This window comes from Perca flavescens, chromosome 2, assembly GCF_004354835.1.
Source record: "Perca flavescens isolate YP-PL-M2 chromosome 2, PFLA_1.0, whole genome shotgun sequence".
Lineage (NCBI taxonomy): Eukaryota > Metazoa > Chordata > Actinopteri > Perciformes > Percidae > Perca > Perca flavescens.
Genome location: NC_041332.1, coordinates 40,245,171 through 40,260,254, shown reverse-complemented (window position 1 = coordinate 40,260,254; position 15,084 = coordinate 40,245,171). Strand labels below are relative to the sequence as shown.

Below are 15,084 nucleotides of genomic sequence, written 5' to 3'. Positions count from 1 at the left end.
AAGGTATTTCAATTATGATTTCTGATTTATTAATGATGTTCATGTTTTCTTTATAGGTAAATCAGTAGTTCAAGTGACAGGCTAAAGATTGATAAATAAGATATCCAGGGCGGACATTGATGCTCACTTTGGGGCTAAAGCGGGATTTAAGGTTCTGTGAAGGCTCCACGCAGAGCTTTCTCCGTAGCCTACGTAACTGGCCTGAGGTTTATACTTGTGCGTTGGTGTGTGCGTCGATCTCTTTAAGAAAATAGCAGGGCCAGCGTGTGTGTGGTAGAGCGAGTGAGAGAGTGACAATGATTAGCTTCACAACGAGTAGCGACTCTAGAGTCATAGTGAGAGAAACAAAGTGTCTCCCCTGCTCTTTCTGACCACGGTGGGAAATCTGGAGCAGGAAAAGTTAACCCTGTCCAACATTTCATGTTGTTTATGGAGAAGGAGAACCAGGAAATGAGTCGGGGGTGAAATGCAACCTATCTAAAACCCGAGGTCTGCACTTGCCTTGGCCATTCCATTTTTACACAGTAGCACTGCGAGTGAAGCCCACACGGCCAGGTGTTTCTGAGCCTCAGGTTGGTTAGATTGTGTGGCATTAAAAAGAAAGAAAAAAATCTTTGTTTTTTGCAATTTGAAAATTGTGTTCAATTAAATCTCGATGTCAGTTTGAATTTGATTAATCAGCCTATTTAAGGTTTGCATTAAACAACACAAACACTTTGGGTATAGTTGTGGCACCTAAATCACTTGGTCAAGTTCAGGGAAAAGATCAGTGTTACATTTTAAAAAAAGGCAGACATTAATGACAGATCTGTGACTGGATGCAAACTTTAGTCTCCTGCCTGGAAGTCAGACATGCCCCATAGCTATCCACCACCTTAGTCTCAGCTTCATTACATAAAGGGCACAATACGTCCTCCACTGGCATTCAGCGTGGCAGTGGACATAAATCGTGAGGTGCAGAATCATCCAATATGGATACAATTCCTCCGGATACTAGACTGGAATAACTTTTCACTTTCCATGCAACAAATCACAGTGATAAAGGTGGAAGTCACCCCATTTGGTGTAACAAAATGCACAGGAGACTTTTCATAGCAGGAAAAGTACTGGCGTAACTAATGGCTGCAATCCTAGCTATGAGGTATGCTTCCTCATTGGACTTTGACAGTTAATTGGGATGGAGTCATCATTATTGCTAAAGGTTACACCTGTGCTTTTCTTCCTAGGTCTAGTCAACATGTCTGCTGTGACAAAGATTTATTAAGGACAGTCTGTAACTCTAAGAAATATTTCTGTATTAAAGCTTTAGTGTGTAACTTTTTGATATTAATGAACGTCCGTTACATTCAAGCCGTTGCCAAATGAGTTGCTACAAAGCTAATTAAGACTATCAGCTCCACACAACTCTCTCTGGATTTCTCAGTATGACTATGTTCAGAAGATTGTGGCGTCCGGTGCCTTTCCCGTGCAGAAACTCAAGTGAAGATAATTACTTGATCACTGAATGCTTGCATCAAGTAGATGCGCCAGCAGTGTTGTTGTTATTACTTAGAATTCCTCATGGGGGCGACAGAAACTACGCACTATATCTTTAACAGTTGTATGACGGTATATTTAACCTAAATTATTCAAAGTAGTATTGATTTTTTTTACATTTGTAATGGCGTAATTTGTGCTCCGACAACTTTTGTCCGCCGCGGATGGCTGTATTTGGGAGATCAAAGAAGTCCATGTTGTCCCTTTATTAGGTGCTTCTTTTTTTTTTTTTTTTTTTTGACGTGTTGCTTTTTTTGACATTTTTGAATTTTTTTTGAAAGTTCTCATAAGTTTACTAACTGAGCAGCTTTGTATGAGATAATTTTATATAATAGGCCTAACAGAAAAAAAAATTCTGTATTTTAACTGTTTTTAATTACATGGCAAAGTCCGGGTAATGAGCTGCCAGAACTTTTTATTTATTTGTTAGTTATTTTAGGGATTCATTTCTTAGAGTGTACATCCCGACACAGTCCTGAGATGAAGTCTAAACAGTGCAACAGTGGAAGTGGAACAGTGTCCTCTGTTATAGTCTTTCACACTTCTCCTTCCTTTAAAGTGGTGAATCTGCCGATGCAGTCCCTCACAGTGTGCGTCAGATTATCGGGGCTGAACTGGGATCAGTTTGCTCTTCTGAACGGATGCAGCAAAGGCTGACTGTGTGTGCAGTCCTGCTTTGAATATCGATCCAAGTAGTTCTCCAGCTGCAAGGATTTTTTTCCCCAGAAGTTTCCACAGGATGGTTTCCAGCGCTGACTTCTCATAACAGCTTCAAATTCACAAGTAATTAATACTTAAAAACAAAAAGGAAATCAATTTACACCAAAGCTGCAAAGGATGCAAAGATGATGCCATCTTACTATGCAACAAAAATCTATATATTATATTAATCTATATTGTTTTTTTTAACCTTCCTTAAATCCACAACTACATTTCTCTGTTAATTCCCAAATTTCCTAAAAGGGTCTGTTACAGAGAACCAGTCTAACATGACTGTTACCATGGCCATTAATCTTCACACACACACACACACACACACACACACACACACACACAGGCTCCTGACGATTAGCCAGCACTCTCCCATGACCCTTTGCTCCTGTCCTCACCAGGATGGGTTGCTAGCACAGCACGGCTCTAATTTAATGAGGCAGAATCAGTGTGTGTCCTGGGCGGGGTTCTCTCACTAAATGTTCACAAGTTAAAATCAGTAATTGGTCCTTGACACGACTGTCTCTCATATGTGCTGTGTAAGGAATCCAGTCCGCATGTGTTCCTCGATTTTCTACCATCACAAACAGGTTGGTGCTTTGGATCTCTGTAGCACTGCCTCCTCTTAAATCCCCGGCTGTCTGGCGCTCTGTGCCCCGCTGTTGCCTGGAAAAGGCAGCCGCCGATATACGATAACCTTATTTTTTTAGTTTCATAAAACGTCTCGTATAAACGTTTGACGTCTCGCATTTCATTTCCTTTAAATTCTTTACAATAAAAGTATCCCGTTATTTTGTTATCTAAAAGCCTTTTTTTCTGAAGCAGCAGAGCAGATATATAAACTTCAAACCACAGAGATTCCGTTATTGTAAAAGCTAAAAATATGCTAAGAGCTGAACAGCGAGAGACTTTTGAAAACGTCTTTCTCTCCAGACATCCTTATTTCGGCACGCAGACAGTGCTTTCATTAGCACAGGACTTTCCACAGGTCCTTAAAAGTATAATGTGTTACTTTTGTAACACATTATACCCCCTCCCCGACTCAATGAGAGAGAGACAGAGAGCTAGGGAGTGAATGAAGAGAGGGAGCGCTGAACAAACAGTGACTCATAGAAATAAAATGTTATTTTCTGATTGTATCATGGCGATTACATTCTAAACCACAAATACATTTACACACACACACACACACACACACACACACACACACATCTAGAGGAAGGAGACTCATTGCCAGGATTGTGTAATGCAGAGCTTCATCCTGACCCTGGATGTGTCAGTTAAACCTGTGCGTCGGTATCAGACGCTGGGGGGGCAAAGCAGCGGTATTGGGAATAAAAACAGGCTGCACAACGTGCACGCTGTTATTGGCTGTTGGTTACACATCCACGTGGGGCCCAAAGGCTCTTTGCTGATGCCAATAAACGTCCTGCACACGGACAAATAAGAAGAAAAGAGAAAATGTAGGCAGAGGGCAGAGTCTCTGCAGATACAGACACCGCCACACACTGCTGTTTAAGTTCACAGACAGTTTTTGTGAATAAACAGTATTCTTCTTTGTAAGAGTTGCCAACTTGGTGACTTTCTCTAGATTTAACGACTTTTCAGACCCTCTTAGCGACTTTATTTCTATATTCATATATTATATTGTAATTAATTCTCGTGCATGCTGCCCAGAGTAATTGCAGTCCACAGCTCTTCTGCCAACAGCACAGGAGGGATATCTCCCCCAACACAACCGCTAAGCTTTATGCAAATGATGCAGGAGCACGGCACCAATAATATGCAAATGAGTGTATGACGTCATCTGCTGATATTTAGCGAGTTTTGGAGCTAGTACTTTCATTGGAAAAGAGTTGGCAACACTGTTCTCTGTGGGCCTACGGAAGATCATTTTTTAATTTCTGCCTGAATCCTGCAGAATGAGACTGGAAACAGTGGATGTAAACTCTGACAACAGCCTACATTATTAAATTGCAGCGTGTAATTTTGTTGGACAGACAAGGCAAAGCAGAAAACAGAATTCCCCCTCTGCATTTTGTAAAATGCCACATCAGCTCTGCAGTTCTTCATCAGACAGTCAGCATAATTCAGCAGACACCATGCAGTATATTCTGCATGGTGTCTGCATGTTTAAGGAGGAAAGTGTGGCGGTGAATAAAAATGGGTTTCATTGGGTTTGGATGATGTTTCTGTTCTGTTTGGTTTACACCAATTCTTTTTTTTTTTTTTTTTTTTTTTTTTTTTTTTTGGCATCGAAAAAAATCTGGTTACATCTCAATTGAGATGCGAGGAGGAGGAGGAAGATAGCAAGTGAGCAGATGATTTACAACCCCTAGGGCAGGCGTGTACACACACACACGCACGCACACACACAGACACATGCACATACACACACACACATACCCACACACACACAGACATACACACAGATAGAGAACAACAGTAACCACGTAGGTGGTAGAGGTGAGTGTTATGTCAGATTAGCTGCTGGAGGCTTCCTTTGATGCTAACACACTCCTCTCTATCTTTCCCTGGGTACTGGTGTATGTGAGTGAGAGAGAAAGAGGGAAACTGGTTTTATTGGTTGTGTATGGCTCTATATTTGTGCATATTGTATGTTTTTCCATATGGGCTTCAGTGTGTGTGTGTGTGTGTGTGTTTTTGCAGTTGCCCACTTCATTTGCATATCTAGCCTGAGAGCATTATAGATGTTATTCATGTTTCCAAAAACATACTGCTAGTGCTCTCAGTATGCCACAGCCCCGAGTGTACATTTTACCACACACACACACACACACACACACTCACTCACACAAACACACACACACACACACACACACACACACACACACACACACACACACACACACACACACATATTCACATCTCACTTCTTTTGTCTGTTGCAGACAGACACATTTTTTATCATTTTTTGTTTTCCTTTTTTATCACCCAATTTTCCCATTGTCTTTCTCTTCACTTTCCTCCCTCTCCTCTTCCTTTCTATCTTCTTTTCATTTTGCACACTTTTAACCTACCTGTACTTCTCTCTCGCTCTCCTCTTTTCCCTCCTCTAGCTATGCACCTGTTTGGTCTAAACTGGCAGCTTCAGGAGAGTGAGGGATATGGAGCATTTGAAAACGGAGGAGGGGGAAGGGATACAACTCCCAACACCTTTATGGTGTCTACCGACAATGGTGAGTTCCTACTTGTAGATGTTTATCCTGTCTTCTGACAGGAAAAACAACAGCGAATATGAGAAAATGTGGCAAAGAAGGTGTTTGCTCCAGTTAAAGTTTCTCCACTTAGCCAGAAATGTTTGCGACACAGTAAGGAGAAAGCCATTTAGCTTCAAACCGAAATCACACTAGGTGCCTGAGGGAAACCTCGCCTGATGTAGTATCTCAGTTTTACACATCCTCAACAGCACTGCAGACAACCCCCTCTCTTCTAATAATTATATTCATAAGCAACTAATATGCATTAGGGATTTATGTTCACTGCCAATGCTGGAAGTTCAAAATTTTATCTCACACACAACACTCGATTTACGATTTTAATCGATTTCTTTTTTCAAACTACAAAAGACAAAGAAATTAATCAATCAAGTTTTGTTTTGAACAATTTTAATTATTAACAAAAGCAAACAAACACTATTGGGATTAGTAAAGTGCCAACATATTAAGATAGAAGATTTCTTTTTAAATAAAAGGTGCCTATGGATTTGTTTCTCAAATAATGTGTTTTACACAGACACAGACTGTGTCACTGTTATTTGAAAGTAATCAGATTTGATGTGTGTGTCCAGGCATCATCAAACTAGCTGTGGCAGGTAATACAACCCACCGGTCTCATAGTTAATGTAATGGCTGCAGTTTTAAACATGTTGTTACATTGTGAAAAGTCACACTTTGGTTAGGTTTAGGCACAAACTGCTTGGGTAACTTTTTATAGCAATGAACGTCGTTACATTCAAGACATTGTTAAATGAGTTGCTACAAAGCTAATTAAGACTATCAGCTCCACACAACTCTCTCTGGATTTCTCAGTATGTTCACAAGATTGGGTCGTCCGAAGACTTTTACGCGCAGAAACTCGAGTGAAGATAATGACCTCTTCTGAAGAGTGCATCATGTTTTTTAATCCTCCGTGTCCTCCTTGGCTACTAGCTACTGCGTGGAAGAGAGGTGTGTGTGGGGGCAAATGCTTGTATCATGTGGTTGCAACAACAGTGTTGTTGTCATTACTTAGAATTCCTCATGGGGGTGACAGAAACTACGCACTATAGCTTTAAGAAAAAGATCATTGTTTGGGTAAAAATCTGTACATTTGCTTCTCTACTTAATTTCCGTGCCTAAGTACATGACATAAGTTCCGTTTGTTATGCAACTTGTAACTCATAACTTGTTAGTTTTCTTTTCAACATGAACACCAGTCTCCTGGGTGAACATCCTGTGTTTGTTTGACTATCTGCAAAATTCATTGGCACAGAACATCTTGCATTTAATGTACGTTGTCTGATATGTAGATTTCAAAAACATGATCTAAGTGGCATTTAGTTTCCTCCAAAGGGGTTTTGCATAATCGGTATATTTGAATGTAATTCTTAGTAGTAATGGTTTCCAATAAACACTCCCTCTCTCCATGCGGCCAGGTAATTTGAACACAATAGACTTGAAATGAACACATCCTTTCACAGCAGAGCCTGCAGTGTTTACCTCACATTACCATCTGCCAGTCTCTGCAGAGTATCAGATGTTAGAGAGTTTCTGACTTGCTTTGTTTTCCTGAGATGTGAGCCTTTTGTTATAGAGGAATATTGAAAAGCAACATGTAAGACATGAAAAAGTTTGTACCCAGCCATTTTCACTGCTGATGTTTTTCAATCATCAAGTTGAGTTTTAGTTTACCGTCACTTTAACAATGATTGGATGTGTCCAGTTGGATTATTGGGTTATCCAAAAGGGAATCTTGTAGCAACAGCAACATTAATAATAAATGACTTGATTACTGCACAATGCACAACAGTAACAATAAAATAAGCCTTAATGTGGAAAATAATATCATAATTTTAGATACATTTACTGTATTCTATTACTTCTACTACTACTCAGTTTTCTCCTGACTGGGCTTAGAAACTTCTAGCTGAGCAAACCAAAGCATCAAAGCATTATGTACACACAGGCCCACATGTGCTTATAATGACTGTGGTGGCTAGAAGCCACAGCATACACCTTGGTTAGCGAGTTAAGCGTGATTTGTGCTTCTGTGTAGGTACGTGGAGGCACGGACCCTACGCCAGACCCTACGTGTAGTTACAAAAATGTGACTACACGTCGCGGCGCGCACACACACACACACACACACACACACACACACACACACACACACACACACACACACACACACACACACACACACACACACCTTAGACTGAGCCAGCTCCATGGACACCACTCAGGACACCCAACTGTCACAAGTGATGTCCAGGACAATACTTTGAGTGGTGTGTGTGTTGTGTTGTGTTGTAATAGTGAGGATGCAAGCTATGGCACCTGATTTGGTACACTTGATGTTATTTAACAGTGTATTCCGTTTACTTTAAATATGTAGTTTTTTCCATATAAACATCCGAGCCTACAGATCTGTCGACTTTAAAAACCTCCCATGTGCCATATGCTTGGGTGTGTGTGCGTGAGAGAGAAAGATCGAAGATCGGTATATCAGGAGTTCTATTACAAGCCCATTCATTACAGTAGAATTAAGTGAGAGGCCAGTCTGAGTGTGTTGTGCTAGAAATAAAGATGCATGTGGGGGCCTTTGAGTTCAGCTTGAAGACTTGTGTCATATGTTGCAGCTCATATTAGTGTAACGAATCCGCTTAATGTCTAGATTGTCACACACACACACACACACACACACACACACACACACACACACACACACACACACATACACACATGTCTGAGTCAGTGTTGGTTTACTGCCCAGATGTCATGAGTTAAGCGGTTAAAGTGTAATGTTATGAACAGGAATGGCCTATGAATAACAAACTTTGAACAGCGGTGGAACCATTCCAGGTCCCTAGTACACACACTGGATAGAAACTAAAGAAACTAGAAGGCAGTGCAGTCCTCAGCCAAGGCATGCACTATCTCACAATGTTAATGTGAGTGGTTCCAGTCTGGAACTAATTTCTCCGATTATTCTGATAGATGAATGCAGCACAAACTCCCTATCTCGCAATGTTAACGAAAGAGAAAAGTAATTTGTGTATCAAGCCTGCACATGTGATTTGCATCCGCTCCAAAATGTAAATAGTTATTTCTTGGCCCCTACTACACCTTTCCACCAAGTTTCATGAAAAAATAACAGGCCAGTATTTTTTTTTCTGTAATCCCACTGACAGACAAACAAACCAACAAACATTTAGCATGACCAGAACTTTACCCTAACTTGAAATTAAAACCCATGCAAACCCATGGGTTAGTTATTTTACATTAGACATGTTACAGCTCAGACTAATAAACCATTGATGGCCAGGTTAGTCATGATACAAGCAGCTAAATCAGTAAGAATGATAAATACAGAATATTATGGTATTACCATCAACACAAAAATGCCTCTGGTGTTTAAAATGCTCAAATTATGCTTTTTGGCTTTGTCCCTTTCCTTTATTGTGTTATATATCTTTGTTGTGCATGTTATAGGTTTACAAAGTGAAAAAGCCAAAAATCCACCCCAAAGGGACTTACCATCTCCAACAGAAAACACTGTTCACAAACTGCTCCAAACAGCTCTGTTGTAGTCCAGCCTTTACTTCAGAGACAAACGTGGTCACTTTGTAACACACGTTATAATGCTCGACTAGCTGCTAGCGTGCTACTCCCTCGTGCTCTGCAACTGACAAGCTAGCAGTACTTACTGAGCATGTGCGACTCCCAACAAAGATGGTACAGACCTAAGATGCCTCACTCTGTAGCTAAAACAGAGAGCTCAACACACAGGGTGAAAAGAGGAGCTGCAGCAATGTGCAGTACAACAAAAATATGGTGTTTTCTGAAAATGTAACCACATAAACTTATTCTGGTACAATATCTAAATACAATTATGAACCTGAAAATGAGCATAATATGAGCACTTTAAGTTAAGAGCCCACCTTTGTTCAGACATAGCGTCCCTTAAAAAAAAACGTATCAAGCCTTTCCAGGGATTACACACTGACGCATAATTTCATTCGTCTCAAGGCGGTGTGTCCAAAGGGTTCCCAGGGTATTACACATAAAACAGAACCATTTCTGACTTATAACCTAGCAGGTAAAACAATGTTATAAATTAAAGCATGTGTCCATTTGTGCATTTCATCCATGGCAATTTTTTTTTACGTTAGGCCCAGGTTTAAGTTCAGCTTATTTAGAATTGTTTAGTTACTAAATATAAAAAACTTAAATTACCCTATGTGGAAACTGGGAGATCAGGTCCTGTGTTCCAGTAATATACTGTATATAATTTATGTTTTCGAGATTTAAATAAAATTTTATATTGAAGGGAAGAAAAATCTGTCTGCATTCAAGATCAGTATGTTATCTGCAGATTTCAGAACTTTGCTAGAGCTAAAACGACTACTGTCAATACATCATTTTTATCAAATTATACTCTGACCATTGCAGAAATACTAGTACATGGATGAAAAGAATTAACACAATTATTTACATTTTCCTGAACTCTGTTTGATCTGGGTTTTTTTTTCTCTCTGCAGCTAAAATGTTTCTTCTAGAGAACAACACCATAGACACGGGAGAGGTGGATGTGGGGAGACGAGCCATACAAGATGTCCCACCAGGTGAGTTACACGGCATATAAGTCATGCCACTCTGTGAATAAAGTGTAAAATTTCCCACACAAAATATACCGAAAAAAGCTAAATACATTCAGTTGCAAGCAGGGGCGTCGGACTGGGGGAAGGGGACTGAGTACCCAGGGCCCTCATGTGAGGAGGGCCCAAAAAGATGCTATAATGAATAGCTGTGGATGTGGGGAGGGGCCCATAGAAAATGCCTTTCTACAGGGCCCAGAATTTTGTGCTACGCCCCTGGTTGCCAGTTTATAAAGTGCATTTAGCTAAACCTAAAGTAGTCTAATCCAACAGTCTTGCAATAAATCCTACTTCCGTATAGTTAGAATTTTCAGTTTCTGTTGAAACTCAGGGCTCAACGCTAACTTTTAAAGTGGTTGCCGGCTTGACTTGTATTGTGTTATAGGCCTACTGACAGGAGTTTCTATTATTGTGTCCACCCCGTTCAGCTATATCAGTGGGGGTAGCCTACACTAAATAAGAAAATCACCTCTGTGTTGAATGTGTTAATTGAATGTGGGGCTACCATAAATGAGAACTACAACATCAATTTGACTATAATAGTTAAGTTTAGTATCATAGGACGTATTGTAATAACCGAAAGAATCACATTTTTGGGGGCTGACAATTGTTCTTTATTATGACATTATTATTTACATACCTTCTGATCCTTTTTTTTTTTTATTAATTCTGATGTTTCAAGCATGGGACATATTTCTGAATGCACTTTGAGTCAGTATGCTGCATCATGTCAGCAGTTCCAGGAGATGAATAATTAATGTCAACTCAGTGACACACATATGCAACACATTTTTAGAAAGAAAATGTAAAATGATGATACAGTGTTTGAAATATGTTTTTGCATTGTGACTGTCGGGGTATCTAAAATCCAAGACTTTTGTATTATGTTGTTGTGTGAGCATATTGATTTATATGATATAAAGACTTTGTCGTTCTTCATCCAAGGTGTGTTTTGGAGGTCCCAGCTATATATTGACCAACCCCAGTTTTTGAAATTCAACATATCCGTCCAGAAAGATGCTCTTGTTGGTGTTTATGGACGCAAAGGCCTACCGCCCTCACACACACAGGTTGGTTGCACACACACACGCACACACACACACACACATGCACATACAATGACATGCTCATTTATTTCAACAGCTCAAGCTCAAGTCACAGGGAGTTTATAGAGACTAAACTTTTATCAGGCATAAAGACCCTTTCAGACATGCACCCCTTTACGTTAATCTGATGTCTATCAAACATGCTGGTCTCATGTCAGAATAAGCGCTGGGTTCATGTTGCCACGACAGTTTTACCAGGTACGACCCAGTAACATTTCTCTATCTCTTTAAGCAGCACACGTCTGAATTGAATGGCGTCACATTAACGTAAAGGCGGCAGCACCACCTGGTTTAACATCTCAGTCATCAACTCTTATGCAAAACAAAACAATCTGTTGAATAATCCATGGAACGGTGTATTTTTAAGTTGTTAAGGAGATCCTTAAAAAAAAAACTTGTACGGCCATAGTAATATTCTGACCAGCATTCTCTCACTCTGTATTTCCACGGAGGAATAAATGAATACGCAGCTAAATGCTTTACATACAGCATGAGAGCAAATAAGAATCAAACGAGAGTCCCAACCAGGCCCCCAGGCTTTGAAGCAAATTGAACACAGTGACCAAACAGTGTGATTGGAACTCCCGGCCCATCATGTAATGCATTATGGCCAAAAAAGACTTTTCCTATAATAGACTTACATGGCGAAAGAGACGTCTGTAAATCAGTGGATACATTTTTCTGAGGGTCATAAATAAATGGCAAAATGACTCGTTTCACTGTCAGAATTTGATCCATTTGGTCCGATAACATTTGGAAAATCTAGAAGAGCCGCACAATTAAAAATTAAACGTAATAATTAACAATAAACCAAAAGTAAGCGGGCCGGCCAGCGGAGGTCTCTAGTGGGCCTTTCTTCTATGGGCTGCACAGTGCGGAAGCAGTGCCAATCATTCGGGTATTTTTAGCAACTCTCTGAGGCTCTGCCTCGAACGCTGCATCCAGTTCTTATCATACATTCATAATTCCAATTTAAAGTAACGTCCTGTCTTTCAAATCTTGTGCCCCGTTGGATTTCATAAAAAAGTGACATAACTTTAACGGACAGATGAAGTCAGCAATGTTATGTATTCCATGTCTGAAAGGGGCTTAAATCACCAAGGACCACCAACCATGTGAGCATACAAGGAAAAACTCTCAACACAACCTTAAATGGAAAAGACAAACTGAAGCAAACTTAGCAAATCAGAGAGGAATCCACCTTCAGGAGAGTTCAGCATGAAACAGATGGCATGATAAAACTGACACTACAAATAAAGATGGATGACACGAAGATAATATGTGTGAGAAAGAACAATATGATATGGCAAAGAAATGGGCACATTGGTTCCAAGAAGCTCGGGCAGCACCTGCTCATTGAAAACCCTGTGTTGAAGATGGGATTTAACCAACACACACCTCAGCAGAAGCTAAAGCGGTGCTTTCATCTGTGTCCAGATCAGTGGCCAACACGGTTATGAGATCTGGGACATAGTGTTTGAGAAAGCCTGTCCTTAACGGTCCAGAACCTTCTGGCCTTTCTACTTTTACAACTACCAGAAAGACATTCTGCCTCCCAAAATGTCTAAACCCCAAATCCCTTTAGCAACTTTGCAAATGTGTCTAGGTCAAGTGCTCTATGGATTCTTGGTTAATAATGATGCAGATAAGCTTCTTAAAAACCTAAACTACCCTTTGACTACACTTACATCTCTGTGTAATGAATCATGTCTTCTCTCAAAAGACTAATCCACTTATCTGTAAAAGACAGCTTCATACAGTGCCACCCCTATCACAGCTCAATGTTAGCACTTTAGATAATAGACAATGGGATGTGTGTGTGTGTGTGTGTGTGTGTGTGTGTGTGTGTGTGTGTGTGTGTGTGTGTGTGTGCGTGCATGTGTGTGTGTCCTTGTCATAACCATTATTCATAGGTTCTCATTTTTTCTTTAGTAGTGTGTTCTTTTAGTCTCGTCACCCTTGTGTAACAATAGGTTTTGCTTAGAAAAAGTAAAGCATTTTCTGGGTAAGTGAGCTAATATGAATATGTTAATGAGCTTGTAACCACATTTGATGTGTTCATCTAAGTTTGTGATTAGAAGATTCAACTGTTATTTAAACAGAAATGAACTATCAACAAGTAAATGGAATCAATTAACAATTATGAACAACAATGGTCAAATGAAACCATAATGTCACACTAGCTAACTTTAAGGTTTCAACATTCAGAACATTAAAGGTGCTCTAAGTGATGTTGGGTGACATCACTTCCTGTTGACGTTCAAAGTATTGTCAAACAAAACGAGGCTGGCTCACCCCTCCCTCCTCCTCATCCCGTCCCCAGTGGCTCTTTGACCACGAAGCGTCCCGCACTACCGCAAATAAGAAGAAAAGAGAACATCCAGGCAGAGGCCAGGGTCTCTGCAGATACACACACCGCCACACACTGCTGGTGGGTCATAAGGGATGATAAAGAGGGATTACTTTTGTATTAATCTATACATGTTTTTGAGGAAAGAATGACATATTATAAATGTAAGGTTCAGTCTACATCCTCAAGAATTAAACTGTGAATACTATAAATATCTAGCCTCCTGAGACCCGGCAATTCATATTTGTCCTCTGTGGTGGAGATGACACTGAGGCCTTTATTTCAAACACCATTAAGGCACTCTGTTTGCATCTTACTGTGCTGTACAAGGACATCCAATCCATAAAGGTTAGAGGGTTCAATCCACTTTCCTCTGGAGGTCATAAATAATCATACCAAACTTAATGAAATCTGGCCAGTTGTTAGGATGGACAGACTGGTGCTATCCTTAGGCCTTGCCAATGGCTAGGCAACAAAACTGTAACATATGTTTATCAACTCTAAACCTTCAGGTGAGTTGCAGTTTGTTACATTTATGCTAAATGTTCTCGGACTTGTGTATTTTTGTCTTGCAGTACGACTTTGTGGAGCTACTGGACGGTAGTCGCCTCATTTCCAAAGACAAACGAGCGCTCAGTGACACGGATGCAGGACACGCACGTCCAGCTGGTGCCCAGGAGGAGGAGTCTGTAGCACGAGCTCGACACACACGCTCAGTGAACGTGCACGAGGCTGGCTTCATCCAGTACCTGGACACAGGAATCTGGCACATGGCGTTTTACAATGACGGACGCAACACAGAACAAGTGATTTACAACACCATCGTCATCGGTGAGACGAAGCAGTATGTTGGTGAAAGAGGGAATACTCTAGGTCTTGTTGATTGGTGTGAAACTCTATGATTGTATGTGTGTGTGTGTGTGTGTGTGTGAAAGTGGACTTCTACAGTACATACACTCCATATAGCATTACTTCATTACGATTAACCCTGCATACCAGCTTGTGATTACAGGAATTAAGATAAAAACTACATATTTTTATACCAAACAGTGCAAAGCATTGTGGGTACAGGAGTCTGTAACTATCAACATCGCAGAGGCTGTATTTCTTTCAACAATAACTTAGCACCAAATTGCTGGACAGACGTTTCAAACCAGGCTGTAAAATGTCAAGAGAACTGATTAGTTAATAACAGCTGTATAATCAGTTGAACCTTTTTCGCATTTTTGGGAGAATCCTTTAGCTTTTAGCTTTTAGGGACCTTGTGGCAATTATACAGCTGTTATTAACTAATCAGTTCTCTTGACATTTTACAGCCTGGTTTGAAACAACGTCTGTCCAGCAATTTGGTGCTAAGTTATTGTTGAAAGAAATATAGTCTCTGCAATGTTGATAGTTACAGACTCCCACCCAATTAATGTGTGTGCTAAACATAATGTAATTTGGACTGGTTCAAGTAATTTGCAAATGTATCTAATAAGCTTAGTCAGGAGCAACATACT

The 15,084-nt window shown here is 40.2% G+C and overlaps 1 protein-coding gene across 3 annotated transcripts in view; it reads left to right on the top strand.

The window, feature by feature from the left end:
- The window catches only part of tenm3 (teneurin transmembrane protein 3), a 225,769-nt gene that overhangs the window by 99,687 nt on the left and 110,998 nt on the right, over window positions 1-15,084 (top strand). The window contains exons 1-5 of one of the 3 annotated variants that reach the window (XM_028590666.1): window positions 2,694-2,837; window positions 5,328-5,447; window positions 10,010-10,093; window positions 11,072-11,196; window positions 14,158-14,413. In XM_028590666.1, the coding sequence (XP_028446467.1) occupies window positions 5,330-5,447; window positions 10,010-10,093; window positions 11,072-11,196; window positions 14,158-14,413 (583 nt within the window). In that variant the 5' untranslated portion in view covers window positions 2,694-2,837; window positions 5,328-5,329. Of the gene's footprint in view, window positions 1-2,693; window positions 2,838-5,327; window positions 5,448-10,009; window positions 10,094-11,071; window positions 11,197-14,157; window positions 14,414-15,084 lie in introns of those variants that run through there. The other 2 variants (XM_028590650.1, XM_028590658.1) reach the window with 2 other exon arrangements.